Source organism: Chiloscyllium plagiosum, chromosome 25, assembly GCF_004010195.1.
Source record: "Chiloscyllium plagiosum isolate BGI_BamShark_2017 chromosome 25, ASM401019v2, whole genome shotgun sequence".
In the NCBI taxonomy this organism is placed as follows: domain Eukaryota; kingdom Metazoa; phylum Chordata; class Chondrichthyes; order Orectolobiformes; family Hemiscylliidae; genus Chiloscyllium; species Chiloscyllium plagiosum.
This window is the reverse complement of record NC_057734.1, coordinates 10,555,699-10,573,618: the sequence shown is the minus strand read 5'-3', so window position 1 is coordinate 10,573,618 and position 17,920 is coordinate 10,555,699. Positions and strand designations below refer to the sequence as shown.

General features: G+C 43.8%; 1 protein-coding gene across 1 annotated transcript in view; it reads left to right on the top strand.

The window, feature by feature from the left end:
• Window positions 1-17,920, top strand: part of LOC122562395 (unconventional myosin-XVIIIb-like) — a 379,067-nt gene that overhangs the window by 95,869 nt on the left and 265,278 nt on the right. The window contains exons 11-12 of the mRNA XM_043715251.1: window positions 6,263-6,366; window positions 10,519-10,663. Of these exons, the coding sequence (XP_043571186.1) occupies window positions 6,263-6,366; window positions 10,519-10,663 (249 nt within the window). The remainder of the gene's footprint in view (window positions 1-6,262; window positions 6,367-10,518; window positions 10,664-17,920) is intronic.

The following is a 17,920-nucleotide window of genomic DNA, read 5'->3' as shown; positions in this document are numbered from 1 at the left end:
AAGGGCTGAATGGCCTACTCCTGCACCTATTGTCTATTGTCTATTGTCTATTGTAACAGTAGATGTATGGACAGTAACAGTAGGTGTACAGACAGTAACGGTAAGTGTATGGACAGTAACAGTAGGTGTATAGACAGTAACAATAGATGTATGGGCAGTAATGGTAGGTGTATGGACAGTAACAATAGATGTATGGACAGTAATGGTAGGTGTATGGACAGTAACAGTAGGTATATAGACAGTAACAGTAGGTGTATGACAGTAACGGTAGGTGTATGGACAGTAACAGTAGGTATATGGACAGTAATGGTAGGTGTATGGACAGTAACAGTAGGTGTACAGACAGTAACGGTAAGTGTATGGACAGTAACAGTAGGTGTATAGACAGTAACAGTGGCATTGGAGGGCCACTCTCTGGATTCATTTAAGAAGGAGTTGGATAGAGCTCTCAAAGATAGTGGAATCAAGGGTTATGGAGATAAGGCAGGAAGAGGATACTGATTAGGAATGAATAGCCATGATTATATTGAATGGCGATGCAGGCTCGAAGGGCTGAATGGCCTACTCCTGCACCTATTGTCTATTGTCTATTGTCTATTGTAACAGTAGATGTATGGACAGTAACAGTAGGTGTACAGACAGTAACGGTAAGTGTATGGACAGTAACAGTAGGTGTATGGACAGTAACGGTAGGCATATGGACAGTAACAGTAGGTATATGGACAGTAATGGTAGGTGTATGGACAGTAACAGTAGGTATATAGACAGTAACAGTAGGTGTATGGACAGTAACGTAGATGTGTGGACAGTAACAGTAGATGTATGGACAGTAACAGTGGGTATACGGACAGTAACAGTAGGTGTATGGACAGTAACAGTAAGTGTACGGACAGAAACGGTAGGTGTATGGACAGTAACAGTAGGTGTACAGACAGTAACGGTACGTGTATGGACAGTAACAGTAGGTGTACGGACAGAAACGGTATGTGTATGGACAGTAACAGTAGGTGTATAGACAGTAACAGTAGATGTATGGACAGTAACAGTAGGTACATGGACAGTAACGGTAGGTGTATGGACAGTAACGGTACGTGTATGGACAGTAACAGTAGGTGTATAGACAGTAACAGTAGATGTATAGACAGTAACAGTAGGTACATGGACAGTAACGGTAGGTGTATGGACAGTAACGGTACGTGTATAGACAGTAACAGTAGATGTATGAACAGTAACAGTAGGTACATGGACAGTAACAGTAGATGTATGGACAGTAACAGTAGGTGTACAGACAGTAACGGTAAGTGTATGGACAGTAACAGTAGGTGTATAGACAGTAACAGTAGGCATATGGACAGTAACGGTAGCTGTATGGACAGTAACGGTAGGTGTATGGACAGTAATGGTAGGTGTATGGACAGTAACAGTGAGTATATGGACAGGAATGGTAGCTGTATGGACAGGAATGTTAGGTGTTTGGACAGGAATGGTAAGTATACGGACAGTAACAGTAGGTGTATAGACAGTACCAGTGGGTATACGAACAGTAACGGTAGGTGTTTGGACAGTAACAGTAGGTGTATGGACAGTAACAGTAGGTGTACGGACAGTAACAGTAGGTATACAGACAGTAGCGGTGAGTGTGTGGGCAGTAACAGTAGGTGTATGGACCGTAACAGTAGATGTATAGACAGTAACGGTAGGTGTATGGACAGCAACAGTGGGTATATGGACAGTAACAGTAGGTGTATAGACAGTAACAGTAGGTGTACGGACAGTAACAGTGGGTGTACGGGCAGTAATAGTGGGTGTATAGACAGTAATCGGAGGAGTACAGACAGTAATGGTAGGTATACGAACAGTAACAGTATGTGTATAGACAGTAATGGTAGGTGTACGGACAGTAACAATGGGTGTATAGACAGTAATGGGAGGAGTGTGGACAGTAACGGTAGGTATACGAACAGTAACAGTAGGTGTATAGACAGTAACAGTAGGTGTATGGACAGTAACAGTAGGTATACGAACAGTAACAGTACGTGTATAGACAGTAACATTAGGTGTATGGACAGGAACGTTAGGCGTATGGACAGTAATGGTAAGTATATGGACCGTAACAATCGATGTTTGGGCAGTAACAGTAGGTGTATGAACAGTAACAGTTGGTTTATCTACAGTAACGGTAGTTGTATGGACAGTAACGGTAGGTGTAAGGATGGTAACATTGGGTGTATGAACAGTAACAGTTGGTTTATCTACAGTAACGGTAGTTGTATGGACAGTAACGGTAGGTATATAGACAGTAGCAGTAGGTGTATGGACAGTAATAGTCGGTGTATGGACAGGTATGACTATGTTTACATTGGTATGGCCAAGTTTATACAGGTATGACTATGTTTACACAGGAGAAAGTGAGGTCTGCAGATGCCGGAGATCAGAGCTGAAAATGTGTTGCTGGAAAAGCGCAGCAGGTCAGGCAGCATCCAGGGAACAGGAGAAACAACGTTTCGGGCATAAGCCCTTCTTCAGGATTCCTGAAGAAGGGCTTATGCCCGAAACGTCGATTCTCCTGTTCCCTGGATGCTGCCTGACCTGCTGCGCTGTTCCAGCAACACATTTTCAGCTATGTTTACACAGGGTACGACTATGTTTCAACAGATATGGTCATGTTCAACCGAAGTTGTCAAAAACTGACAGCACACAATTATTGCTTTCAGGAAGGCAAATGGTATATTGGTCTTCATTGAAAGAATATGAGTCTTACTGCAGCTATACAGGGCCTTGTTGAGACCCCACCTGCAGTACTGTGTGGGATTTTAGTCTCCCTGCCTGAGAGAGTCACGTATTGAGCAAAGCGAGAGTGATCACTAGGCTTATACCAGGGATGGCAGGACTGACCTATGAGGAGAGATTGGTTTGATTGGGCCTGTATTCAATAGAGTTTGGAAAGATGAAGAGAGATTATTTGATTGAAATGCCTAAAATTCTAACACTGCTTGACAGACTGAGGTGAAGCAGGATGGTTGGAGAGTCTAGAAACAAGAGTTACAATCTCAGGATACAGGTTATTGATTTCTGGGTTTCTTGTTATGTTCTGTTGTGAGGCTTCAGAACCAACCACAAATCTTCCTTCTAGTACAGACACATTGGGCCAAATGACATCCTTATGCACCACAACAATATTGTCATCCTGCTAGTCCAATATTGTCATTACTGCTGTTCAGTAATGGCGGGGAATGGTTCACGATAAATCTCTGCAGAAGACGCTCTTATCTGAATGAACCAGGTCAGTTTAATGACAGCTCAGTAACTGTATATGTGTTCCACTAACTCTCAGGCAGATTGACTATTGCTAACTAGAGGTTGAGAAGCCACGTTCACCTACTTGCTGTTCAACAGCTACCTGCTCTTGATTACAACAAGGCAGCATGGTAGCTCAGTGGTTAGCACTGCTGCTTCACAGCACCAGGAACCCGGGTTCAATTCTACCCTCAGGGGCAACTGTCTGTGTGGAGTTTGCACATTCTCCCATCAGTTTCCTCTGGGTTTGCTCCAGTTTCCCCTGCAGTCCAAAGATGTGCAGGTTAGGTTGCATGGCTATGCTAAATTGCCTGTAGTGTGCAGGGATGAACAGGCTAGGTAGATTGGCTATAGTGTCCAGGTGGGATAGCCATGGGGAATGGAGGGTTGTAGGGTAGCTATGGGGGATGCTCTTCCAAAGGTTGTTGTGAACTCAATGGGTCAAATGATCTGCTTCTGCACTGTAGGGATTCTATGATATGAAGACTTAATGTTCCATGCACTGAAGAATGGGTGGAGCTTCAGCTTGCCTCACACAATATTTCCGACATGACAACAATGACTGTAAAGCACTTTGAGATCTCCTTAGGTCATGAAAGGAGCTATATACGTGCAATTTTATTAAATCTCTGATTGTGTTTCCACTCGAGTCATTTGTTGATGTATGCTTGTTTATGTTTTGAGTGTGAAATTGCAATGGAGCCCTAAATGTTGCTTATATTCTGAAAGGGAAAGATAAGATTGTATAATGATAGACCACCAGGTGGCAGTATGAGGCAGCACTAGCAGAAATAAGAACTTCATTCTTATGATGAACTGAATGGGGAATATGACAGGCTGAGCTCGTGAGTTGCTGCTTTGATTTGTGTTATACTTACAATCAAAATTATTTCTGCACCTTTCTCTTTGTTTAATCACGTGCAGATCAAAATTATTTCTACACACTTTATTTAAAAACACAGAAACACACACAGGTCAAAATTATCTCTATATATTCCTCTTTATTTAAATACACAGAGAATATTGCAAACAAATCCCTTCAATATATTGCCCCTGTTGTCAATTCCTAATTGGGATGTTTGGTGTCACTCCTGGTGCCTATGTCCCACACCCACGTCTCATTGTATAGTTTACAGTCATTCCCTACCCTTCCCCAGTTTCTGACATGGCCATCTCTCACCATATCCCACCTCCCATCCCCCCTCCTAAAGAAAAGGCAATTCAAGGTACAATGTTTGATGCCTCTCTGAGGCCGAATCAAACCTTTTACAATGTTGGTGTCATTTTTGACTCCATAACTGGCTACTCACCACTTGATTATAACGTCACCAAGAGTCGCACCAAACTCCATCCTGTGCCAGTTCAACAGCTGCTGTAACCCTCATACAGTGCCCTGTTACCCAGCATCCCACATTCTACCCTCCACAAACTTCCTTTGTCTGATGTCGATGGTCTCTGGATGTAGCTGGCAAGGCTACCAACGACTGTCCACCCCTAACCATCCACGAAGGGGTATTGGTCAGCTGCTTTCTGGAAATGTTGCCCTGTTCGAGCTGTGAGGAACCAGAAGAACTTGCGAATAGCATTTGCTTATTCCAGTACAACCACTGTGTTCATTTTCAAGTATCACTGGTGTTTAAATTCGTTTTTCCATCTCAAGAGGTAGGTCCAAGCTGAAACAGTAAAGGATTGCTGAGATAGTTCTAGGTTATGACGGTATCCTTGTTCAGGAGGATCATTATACAAAGCAAATATGCTGCAAGATTAGACTGCTAATGAGTTGAATTTCCAGCTTGGATTGAGTGCATCTGAAATAGAGCATTACACTTGTTTAATAATGGTCACAAAATGACTGGTTTGTTATAAAAATCCAGCTGGGATAGTAATGTCGTTCAGCAAAGCTATCAGCCATCTTTACCCAGTCTGACCTTTCTGTGACTTCAGAACTGTCATTGGATCTTCCACCCTCTGCCATTCAACTTGAGGCTGTCATCAACTCTGCTGCCTGTTGTTCTTTCACACCAGATCCAATTCACCCATCATTCCTTGCACTTCCTCACACACATTGGCTTCTGGTCAATCCATGCCTGGATTTTAAAATTCTCATCCTCGTTTTCAAATCCCCCTCTGGCCTCATATCGCTGTAATCTCCTCCAGCCCCACAACTCTGGGAGATCTCTGGCCTTTTGCTCCACTGTTGGCAGTTGTGCCCACACGTGCCTGAACCCGAGGTCAGTAATTCCCTCCTGAAACATCTCCACCTCTCCTTCTGCCTGAAAGACATTCCTTTCACTTTCATGAACATTTGTAGGTAGGTTTTTCAAAATCATGAGAGGACTGCAGAGATTAGATACGGAGAAGCTCTTCTTGCTGGTAGAAGGAACAAGAGTGAGAGGACACAGATTCAAAGTGATGTGAGAATGAAGCCAGGGTGATGTGAGAAAAAACCTCTATCACACCGTGCATCGTCAGGGTCTGGAAATGTGGGGGAGAGAGGTTCAACTGAGACATTCAAGAGGCATTGGATGATTGTTTGCAAGAGTGTGGGGAGAAAGCAGGAGATTAGCTCTGGGTAATGAAGCTCAATTGAAGAGCCATTGCAGGTATGATGGGCCAAATGGCCTCTGTTAGTGCTGTAACAATTCCGTGACTTTGTGGCATCTGCCCTAAGGTCACCTTATGCAACTCGGTGTAAAATTATACTTAGTCACGCTCCTGTCAAGCAAATTGCAAATGTGTTTTACAATGTTAAAGGTGCTAATTAAATGCAGGCTATTGTTGTTGCTTTTCTACTTCCTGCACCAATACTCCAGTAGATGGAAGTGGACTTGGGCAATCAAGTGGCTTTAGCTGAGCTTGTCATGAATTGAATCGAATGAATTGAATTAGCTTTAAGGTCATTTATCAGACAGACCTGCTGAAGTGGGTGGATGTTTGGCATTGATGCCCCTGGTTCTGTGGGCAGTAACCACATCACTGATTGTGCGCTCTGTTTTCTTTAACAGGACTGAGCTGCATTTGCACCAGATGGCAGACAGTCAGATATTTGGAATTTTACCATTGGCAAAGGTAAGCGAAGCTGAGGACTGTGTTGTGGTTCAGAGGAAGCAGCTGATGGTGGGTTTTTCTAATGCATGTGGCAGACATGTACCAGAGGCCTGGTTATGGTTCAGGCAGGGGTACATAACCACAATGTGAAGGGCACAGTCAGGAAACCCTCATGGCGCTGAGGAAGACATTTCACTCTGCAGTATGTTTATTTCCAGTTGATCATGAGCCCCATATATTTTACGTTGCAATTTTGATCTTACCCTTTGAAACTTCATCTCTTTAGATGGGAAAACTCCGAATGCTCCTCATTATAATCCCCTTCAAAATATTCATTAAAGATATTCATTATGGGCGGCACGGTGGCACAGTGGTTAGCACTGCTGCCTCACAGCGCCAGAGACCCGGGTTCAATTCCCACCTCAGGCAACTGACTGTGTGGAGTTTGCACGTTCTCCCCGTGTCTGTGTGGGTTTCCTCCGGGTGAACCGGTTTCCTCCCACAGTGCAAAGATGTGCAGGTCAGGTAACTTGGCCATGCGGGGTAAATGCGGGGCGGTGTGGACTTGTTGGGCCGAAGGGCCTGTTTCCACACTGTAAGTAATCTAATCTAATCTAATATTCCGTGGGGAACAAGATGCTTGTCTAATTTATTGAGAGAGGAATTACGTATTCATCCTATAATATTGTCAGTGTTGACGTGTCTTGTTTTACAGGATGTGGGTCTCACCGGCAAAACCACCATTAATTGCCCATTCCCTAACTGCACCCTGAAAAGGCAGCTTCCTGAACTGGTCCAGTCATTGGCAAGACTATATATAATATAGGGACTACCCTGTCCCTAATTACTCCAGCGAAGGGGGTAGTGATTCATTTTGTTTAACTGCTACACCCACAATGCTGTCAGGGGGAGAATTCTAGGATGTTGACCCAGTGATAGTGAAGGAACAGTGATGTGTTTGCTGGTCAGGATGGTGAATGGCTTGGAGGGGAACCCGTGGGGGTGGTGTTCCCATGTATCTGCTGCCCTCATCCTTCTGGGTGGTCGTGTAGTAAATTTGGACGATGCTGCTGGAGGAGTGTTGTGCCAATGCAGCTCATAGATTGGTGGGCGGCACGGTGGCACAGTGGTTAGCACTGCTGCTTCGCAGTGCCAGAGACCCGGGTTCAATTCCCGTCTCAGGCGACTGACTGTGTGGAGTTTGCACGTTCTCCCCGTGTCTGCGTGGGTTTCCTCCGGGTGCTCCAGTTTCCTCCCACAGTCCAAGGATGTGCAAGGTCAGGTGAATTGGCCATGCTAAATTGCCCGTAGTGTTAGGTAAGGGGTAAATGTAGGGGTATGGGTGGGTTACGCTTCGGCGGGTCGGTGTGGACTTGTTGGGCCGAAGGGCCTGTTTCCACACTGTAAAGTAATCTAATCTAATGTAAAGATGGGGCACCCTGTGCACCAATGGTAAAAGGAGGGAATGTTGGAGGTGTCTGTCACATGGGGTTGCTTTGCCCTGGATAGTTCCTTCAATGCTATTGCAGCTACACCAATCCAAGGCATGACAGCTGAATGAATGTTAAATATGATAAAAAAGAGACAGCAAAAGGAGTTTAATCAGGCCAACTGGCTTTTCCTCATCCTTGACTTTTCTATTGATAAGCATTATGGGTCTTGGCAAGGGAGGAAACCTTTAACAAGATAATAACAAATGGAAGAATCCATTGTCTGTGCTGGCTGCAGCTCAAATACTAAGTCCAGAGGGAACCCAGAGTGTTGTGAATGCAAGTCTACATTCAGCCTCAGTGAACAGGCTGTCCATCCTTTCTGGGTGGTCTACAGGGGGCTGATGAGCCACATGTCAGTCATACAACTGCAGACTGAGATAGCTGCTGAATCCTTTTACCTTTAATGAAAGTAATAACATAATGAAGTGACACTGGTATTAGCAGTCCCCTGCCATCTGGGTTTGAGAAATGAAGTTAGAATAATGGACTAGAAAGCTGCATTACAGAAACCCAGTACATTATATAAGAACAGTCTGTAAATGAAGGAGTTACAGTGAAAGGAAAGGCTGGTAGGTGTAGAGGATGTTGGATGACTAGAGAAATTGAGGGTTTCGTGAAAAAAAGAAGGAAGTATATGTCAGGTGTAGACATCGAGTGAATCCTTAGAAGAGTATAAAGATAGGAGGAATATACTTAAGAGGGAAATCAGGAGGGCAAAAAGGGGATATGAGATAGCTCTGGCAAATAGGGTTAAGGAGAATCGAAAGGGTTTTTACAAATACAATAAGGACAAAAGGGTAATAGGGAGCGAATAGGGCCCCTCAAAGATCAGCAAGACAGCCTTTGTGTGGAGCCACAAGAGATGGGGAAGATACCAAATAAATATTTTACATCAGTGTTTACTGTGGAGGAGGACATGAAAGATATAGAATGCAGGGAAATAGATGGTGACATCTTGAAAAATATCCATATTACAGAGGAGGAAGTGCTGGATGCCTTGAAACACATAAGGGTGGATAAATCCCCAGGACCTAATCAGGCGTACCCTAGAACTCTGTGGGAAGCTAGAGATGTGATTGCTGGGCCCCTTGCTGACATATTTGTATCATCAATTGTCACAGGTGAGGTGCCAGAAGACTGGAGGTTGGCTAACGTAGTGCCACGATTTAAGAAGGGTGGTAAGGACAAGCCAGGGAACTATAGACCAGTGAGCTTGACGTCAGTGATGGGCAAGTTGTTGGAGGGAATCCTGAGGGAAGGATGTACATATATTTGGAAAGGCAAGGGCTGATTAGGGATAGTCAACATGGCTTTGTATGTGGGAAATCATGTCTCACAAACTTGGTTGAGTTTTTTGAAGAAATAACAAAGAGGATTAATGAGGGCAGAGCGGTAGATGTGATCTATGTGGACTTCAGGAAGGCGTTCAACAAGGTTCCCCATGGGAGACTGATTAGCAAGGTTAGATCTCACGGAATACAGGGAGAGCTAGACATTTGGATACAGAACTGGCTCAAAGGTAGAAGACAGAGGGTGGTGGTGGAGAGTTGTTTTTCAGACTGGAGGCCTGTGACCAGTGGAGTGCCACAAAGATCGGTGCTGAGTCCTCTACTTTTCAGAGGTATAATTAGTAAGTTTGCAGATGACACCAAAATTGGAGGTGTAGTGGGACAGCGAAGAAGATTACCTCAGATTACAATGGAATCTTGATCAGATGGGCCAGTGGGGTGAGAAGTGGCAGATGGAGTTTAATTTAGATAAATGTGAGGTGTTGCATTTTGGGAAAGCAAATCTTAGCAGGACTTATACACTTAATGGTAAGGTCCTAGGGAGTGTTGGTGAACAAAGAGACTTTGGAGTGCAGGTTCATAGCTCCTTGAAAGTGGAGTCGCAGGTAGATAGGATAGTGAAGAAGGCGTTTGGTATGCTTTCCTTTATTGCTCAGAGTACTGAGTACAGGAGTTGGGAGGTCATGTTGTGGCTGTACAGGACATTGGTTAGGCCACTGTTGGAATATTGTGTGCAATTCTGGTCTCCTTCCTATCAGAAAGATGTGAAACTTGAAAGCGTTCAAAAAAGACTTACAACGATGTTGCCAGGGCTAGAGGCTTTGAACTATAAGGAGAGGCTGAACAGGCTGGGACTGAATTCCCTGGAACATCGAAGGCTGATGAGTGACCTTATAGGGGTTTATAAAATTATGAGGGGCATGGATAGGATAAATAGACAAAGTCTTTTCCCTGGGGTGGGGGAGTCCGGAACTAGAGGGCATAGGGTGAGAGGGGAAAGATATAAAAGACACCTAAGGGACAACTTTTTCGTGCAAAGGGTGGTACGTGTATAGAAGTGGTGGAGGCCGGTACAATTGCAGCATTTAATAGGTATCTGGATAGGTATATGAATAGGAAGGATTTAGAGGGATATGGGCCAAGTGCTGGCAGATGGGGCTAGATTAGGTTGGGACATCTCGTTGGCATGGACGAGTTGGACCGAAGAGTCTGTTTCAGTGCTGTACACCTGTATGACTCTATGACTCTAAAGTGCTTTTCTATTATTCATGTTTATTCATATCTATTGTTCATAATGAGGAGAATTGCGAAGATTCTTAAAATTGTGATCTCCGAGCAGGTATTTGATTTCATGCGATGACGATAATGATGTTCACTTTCTTATGCTTCAGGGAGAGGAGAGGCAGAGAGCATCCTCAGCATTTAGCAGACTACAGGCAGCGATGGAGACACTGGGATTCACAGCACAAGAGCAAATGGCCATTTGGCACGTACTGGCAGCCATCTACCACCTTGGAGCTGCTGGGGCATGTAAAGGTAATGCCATCCAGACAGGGTGGGGCATGTAAAGGTAATGCCATCCAGACAGGGTGGGGCATATAAAGGTAATGCCATCCAGACAGGGTGGGGCATGTAAAGGTAATGCCATCCAGTCAGGGTGGGGCATGTAAAGATAATGCCATACAGACAGGGTGTAGCTCTGGAGGAAGACCTTAACCTACTTTTGAACTTTCCCATAATTTCCAAGTGGTTTTATTGAGAGCTTCTGGCGTTATCAGACTCATATCTGGAGTGTAGATCAAGAGGTTTACTTTTTTAAGTTGTGAAAACAAAATTTGAAGCATTAGTTGCAAAAGCAAATTGTGGAAATCCCATAAGACCCAGAAGATACAGGAACAGAATTAGGCCATTCAGCCCGTCGTCTCTGCTCCATCTTTCAATGGAGATCATGGCTGATCTGATAATCCTCAACTCCACTTTCCAGCCTTTTCCTCATAATTCCTTGATTCCTTCACTGATTAAAAATCTCAGCCTTGAATATAACGACCCAACTTTGACAGCCCTCTGAGGTAAAGACTTCTACAGATTCACTACTCTCTGAGAGAAGAGATTCCTCCTTATCTCTGTTTTAAATGTATGACTCCTTATTCTGAGATGATGCTGTCTGGCTCTCCCACAAGGGAAAACTACCTCTCCATAGCTACAGTTTCAAGCCTCTTAAGAATCTTAGCTGTTTTGATAAGGCCTCCCCTCATTCCTCTACACCTCTGGGAGTACGGACACAGTCTCTGCTCATGAGACAATCCCTTCATGTCTCAACCGAATGAAACTACTTTGGGCCACCTCCAATGCAATAATTTATTTCCTTAAATAAGGGGACAAAAGCCCTTTACATATCCCTGATGTGGGCCGACTTGTATAGTTTTAGCACGATCTCCCAGCTTTGATACTGCATGCCCTTTGAAATAAAGGCCTAATTTGCTTCTCTCTTATCCTCTGAACTTGAATGCTAGAAAATCCACACTGCCTGTGGGAGGAAACCAGAGCACACGGAGAAAGCCCACGCAGAGGCAGAATGTGCAAATTGGACACAGTTGCCCGAGGCTGGAATCAAACCTGGGTCCCTGGTGCTGTGAGGCAGCAGAGCTAACCACTGAGCAACTGTGCCACGTTGATAGTTTACAATCCCAATTATGTGTAGATCAAATCACATTTGACTTAATTAATCTCTGATTGAAAGTTTTCTTCCTTTTCTCAGAGGCTATCCACAGTCTGTCATGTAGTGCGCAGGGGGAGGACAACACCCATTCAAAACCTAACTACAGTATATAAACCGAATGCAAACATTGTATTTTTTGTCTGATTAGCTTCTTCTCTTCTCCCAAGTACCAGTTACATGTTGTTTGTGACAGCTACGTGTTCTGATTGGATAATCAGTTATAACTCACAGGGCAGCACTTCAAGTAACTGGAGTAAATACAGCTTTGGTATCTGTGGCTCAGATAAGGTTCTTCTTTCCTGAGTCATTTGTGATGTCTCCTGTAGAATTATTAACTGCTTCCACCTGAATGATAAAATCATGAGTATTAGTGGAGTGATCTATTGTGACACAGATTCCAGACTAGACGACCCTGTACCTTTAAGACAGTTAAACGACATCATGATGTGACATTCCAGTGCTAAGAAGGTCCCTCGCCTTCAGGCATTTTCGGTGTAATGGAGTCAATGCATTCAGTTGGGTTACATATGTGTCATGTCATGTCAGTAAGGATAGAGCAATCCATGCTGTGTGCGTAAGTCTGTGAAATTGCTATTGTCTAAGTAAATAGTGTTGCAAATAAACCTCAAGGTATGTGACCCAACAAGAGCCCAGATTTTTATAATATGTTGAAAATGTGTTGCTGGAAAAGCGCAGCAGGTCAGGCAGCATCTAGGGAACAGGAGAATCGACGTTTCGGGCATAAGCCCTTCTTCAGGAAGCCCTTCTTCCTGTTCCCTCGATGCTGCCTGACCTGCTGCGCTTTTCCAGCAACACATTTTCAGCTCTGATCTCCAGCATCTGCAGACCTCACTTTCTCCTTTTATAATATGTTGCACAGGCTGTTATATAGAAAGCCTCAAGTGCATCAAGTGCCATAATAAAATGTCTCCTTTAGGATGTATTACTGACTGTGTTTTGTATCGTGTGAAGTGAACATGGGTGTGATAGTATTAAATGTAAAGTCAGTGTCGTTTTAGAAACACAGTCGAAGCTCATTCCTCAGAAAGACTATCGTATGATTTGCAAAAACGTTATGATTTGGAGGTGCCAGTGTTCGACTGGGGTTCTCATTTTATGCAAGGGAATAAATATAATTATTCATGTGGGCACCATAAACAAATGTACTGTCTGGAGGGTGAGCTGTTTCTTCAGGTTAACTTAATATATCTTTAATTATCACTAATGCACCTCTTTGACAATGAGAGTGCAAGGAAATAGTACCAGGGCCCTGGAATAATGCTGATCATGGGACCACAATATAGATATATGTCACTTCTATTCTGGAATACAGCCGGTGTTCCTTTGCTGGCTTCAGCATATACTGGGATGCTGGTATGTTTATTCATTTCCTGATAACATTTTGTATTCTGAGCTTCAGAAACAATGATTCAGCAGGCAAGGTTTGACATTGATTGTAGTAAGGGTAGCACTGCAACTACAAACGGCCCTCACATTACTTCAGCTCATATTTTCACAAAGAAATGCGGTGCTGAATTACACAGGAAAAAATGTCACTGCCTAAGTCCCCTTTAATGACCATGAAGCTGCCATCTCATTGGTAGGTCATAAATATAACTACATGTTTTATAATCAGAAATTTATTATTAATGCTGCAGGGAAAGCAGTTAATAATGAACACAGCTTATGAATATTACATTTCATATTTATTTAATTTCACAATTCATCAGTGTGACCTGAAATATAAAGGCTTAACGATGAAGTTTAATTTGATTGCATTCTTTATTGAGAGGTGACGTTTCTATGAGGGTGAGGGTCTGAAAGGTTAATGCTGAGGATTGCATGAAGTGCCAGCCAAACAATAATGTTATATGGAGTCACACAAAGAGAAGGTTTTGGATCTAGAAGGATTGAAACCAAGCATTAAGGTTTCCCTTGTAGTTCCAGTAGCAATGCCTACTGTACCAACTTGACTTCTACTTAGTTGCTATCATAGTGCCCATAGTGTAAAGTGCATTAGTCAGAGGGAAATGGGTCTGGGTGGGTCGGTGTAGACTGGTTGGGCCGAAAGGCCTGTTTCCACACTGTAGGTAATCTAATCTAAACTACATTAGTTTATAGGGCGGTATGTTGGCTCAGTGGTTAGCACTGCTGCCTCACAGCACCAGGATCCTAGGTTCAATTCCAGCTTTGGGTGATTGTCTGTGAAGTTTGCACATTCTTCCTGTGCCTGCGTGGGTTTCCTCCCACAGTCCAAAGATGTGTAGGTCAGGTGAATTGGCCATGCTAAATTGCCCATAGTGTTAGGTGCATTAGTCAGAGGGAATGGGTCTGGGTGGGTTACTGTGTAGACTGGTTGGGCCAAAGGGCCTGTTTCCACACTGTAGGGAATCTAATCATGTGATAAGCCACATCTTGTTTAAGACAAGAACCTTTCCTCTACCACACAGGACCAACCAGATCCTGTTGTGGCGAGGATCCATTGTTCCAACATGATCATGTTCTAGCCTGAGGTCTTCATGATGAAACACAAATTCAGGCCTGACTTTGCAGAAGTTGATTATCTATGTTCATTATTACACTGTCCGTGAATGGTAAGGTTGCAGAGTGACATGTTCCGAGCTGTAGAATTCTAGTGATAGTGCAGTTCACTGAGACAGCACAGCTTACCTGAGAAGCTCATCTCTAGATTCATTAAACTCTACCTCAACAGGGACAAGTATTGGGATGTTGATCCCCTGTGGAGGGTTTAGAATTTGACAATGCTCTGCACATCCTGGAAAACTGTGGAAATATATCCTGAAAGGGTTAATTTAAATGAATGATGTAGTGTCTGTGATAGGTTCATGTTTTACTGATGCTATGACAGACTGTGTCAGAGCGGGGCTCAGTGTAGGACTGTCGGAATAGTATTACTGTTTAGTCTGTGACAGTACGGTCAGCATGCTGTGCTGAACCATCCAATATGGAGGAGGCTGCTTCAATCTTTGCAAAACGTAATTTTGAACACCAAGAGATTGGCTGTCAAGTCAGGAGTTTATCCACCACCCCCAGCCCCATTTCACCTTACCCCTCTTTTCATCATCAAGGCTTTCAGCACAGTGTACACAATATGAACCAACAATTATTCCCCATTTGCTGCTACTTTCCATCTCCATTCCACCCGCTCCATTCAGAGTTTGAACTAAAACGTATTACTGCGCTGAGAGAATCCCTTGAGAGTGGTTTTATGCAACAGTGTTGGAATAAACAGCAGGGTATTTCATCTGGGGTGGCAATACTTCTGTTATCTCCTGTTAGATAAGGGAGAATTAGACATGAATAATGAATGGTCATTTATTACAGTTCACTGTTATTTACAAACATTTGAAAACATTGCAGCCACATTGTGTCTGGGGAAGATAAGCCAAAGAGGCTATTTTGTTACAAAGAGCATTCAGCTTGTCATGCTTCAAGTGGTCTGTGTTAAGATGGAGTCTGAGACCTTTATCTCCTCAGGCCACATGCTAGTGATTTATCGTGAACATGTGCCTCAAACATGTTTTGCATATTAGCTATGGGACATAACACAGCAGCAATGGGGTGGCATGATGGCTCAGTGGTTAGCACTGCTGCCTCACAGCACCAGGGACCTGGATTTGATTCCACCCTCAAGTGACTGTGTGGAGTTTGCATATTCTCCCTGTGCCTGCGTGGGTTTCCTCCGGGATGCTTCAGTTTCCTCCCATAGTCCAAAGGTGTGCAGGTTAGACGGATTGGCCATGCTAAATTGCCCTGTAGTGTCCCGGGATGTGAAGGCTAGGTGGGTTAGTCATGTGAATTGTAGGGTTACAGGGGTGGTGTGGTGGGGGGGGGGGGGGCTCTGGGTGGGATGCTCTTCAGAGGGTCAGTGTGGACTTAATAGTCTGAAAGGTCTGCTTCCACAATGTAAGGATTCTATGACTATTGTGCAGTTGGTTTGTATTTACTGTATGCTTGGTAATTGTTAGGTGCAATTCAGATTTTTTGACTCTTAGAGCTAAGTGATATTTCCAAACTGGAAGTAGAAGACAGGTTACAACTTTATATGGAGTGATCTTTCTGCACCTTAGAGTCCTGAGTCATTAGGATCCCTAATCCCTGTGACCAGGAGATGGTGTTGATAAAAACATTCTAAAAAGGCCTTGGGATGAGACAGTGTAGGACAGATACTCATAAAGGAAGAGATAACAACATCCAACAGAAGCAGAACTCTCCTTGCATTGCTGTAATAATCCATCATTAAAAATCAGGACAACGCTAATCAAGTTAGATGTCAAGATTTTTATGCAATGCATGTTAGGTTAAAAACGAGATTCATCAACAATGAAGCTGGGTAATAGAGATCGACATCTTGTTTGTTATTTGCACAATTGATTACAATGGGTTCTCTCTAGTTAATTATTTAAACAGGCTAGCGTTACAATTAAATGGGATGTCATGATTACAAAATGTTCTTACACCATCAATATCTTGGATGTGCAGCAATGTTTCTCAGATGCATGTTGAATAGAAGTTTCAGAAACCTTAAGGGATGTGCATGAATACTTAAGGACAATGTACAGAACAGGCTCACAGCTGAAATCCCATCTGCTGATGTCCTTTCCTGACACATCACTGTTTGTGAGAAGGGAGAGAAGGGAGAACTTTAGAAGCAGCAGTCACTCCGAGCTAGTGAATCATTGGGCAGGAGACCAGCAAGAGTTGTGAAATAAAGCTATTGTCTCCTCACATAGAATACACACAGATGCTGCAATCCTTACTGTGTGTATTCTCGGTGTTCTTGGTAGAATTGACTGCATTTACCTCACCCTTAAAAAATTAAATTTCAATGGTATCTTACCTCTTCCCTGATTGGGGAGGGGGGGGGGGGCTTCCCTGATTTGGGGGGGGGGGGGGGGTAGCCTTCTTGTTGAGGGGTGGGGGAGTGTTGAAGAGGGAGGGTGGGAAATGGTCTTTAATTTCCAAAAAAAATCAAAAGATCTGCGGATGCTAGAAGTCAGAAACAAAAACAGAAATTTCTGGTGAGACACACAGCAGGTCTGGCAGCATCTACAGAGAGAAAACAACGTTAACGTCCTGCTCCGAGGAAGGGTCTCTGGAATCGAAACATTAACTCTACTTTCTCCCCATGGGTGCTGCCAGGTTGGCTGAGTTTCTCTAGCAATTTGTTTCCGCTTTAATTTTTCTTTAAACTGTGAAAAGTAAAACCGAAACAAGGCAGTGTGATTACTTCAAGTAATTGACAGTAATTGAGTGCATGCTGTGCTGGGGCATGAATTAATAGTTGCAAAGCTTTGTTGAGACTGGAGGTGATGTGCCACTGAGAGAATAAAACGAGTGCAAGAGAATTGATTGAAGTGCTTCCCATGGACATGTGTGTATATGGGTCATCAGCAAAGCCCACCAGCAGTTTCTTTATAATATCTAGGCCAATCAGCTGGTTCCCACAGGTTAGACATTATCACCTACCAGCAAACTGAAGCTTTGCCTTGTTACTCTCCACGTAGACCATGTAGACACATTTCTGCAGTGCGACAGTGAATATGGCACCCCAAAATACATAGTCACAAAAAGATTAATTCCTAGCTCTTTACAAAGGAGAGCACAATAGTGTGGGTCAGTTAAGTTTGTGAGAAGACTTGTGTGTGGGCGGACTGATGCTAATGGCCCTGATAGACCGTCAAGGTCTTTGATCATAGAATTCCGACAGTGTGGAAGCAGGCCCATTGAGTCAACACCGACCCCCTGTGGAGCATCCTGGCCAGACTAATCCTCTTAACCTTGCATTTCAATGGCTACAAAATGTGTTGCTGGAAAAGCGCAGCAGGTCAGGCAGCATCCAAGGAGCAGGTGAATCTACGTTTCGGGCATAAGCCCTTCTTCAGGAATGAGGAAGGTATGCCAAGCAGGCTAAGATATAAGTTAGGGAGGAGGGACTTGGGGGAGAGGCGTTGGGAATGCGATAGGTGGAAGGAGGTTAAGGTGAGGGTGATAGGCCGGAGAGAGGGTGGGGGGGGAGAGGTCGGGAAGAAGATTGCAGGTCAAGAAGGCGG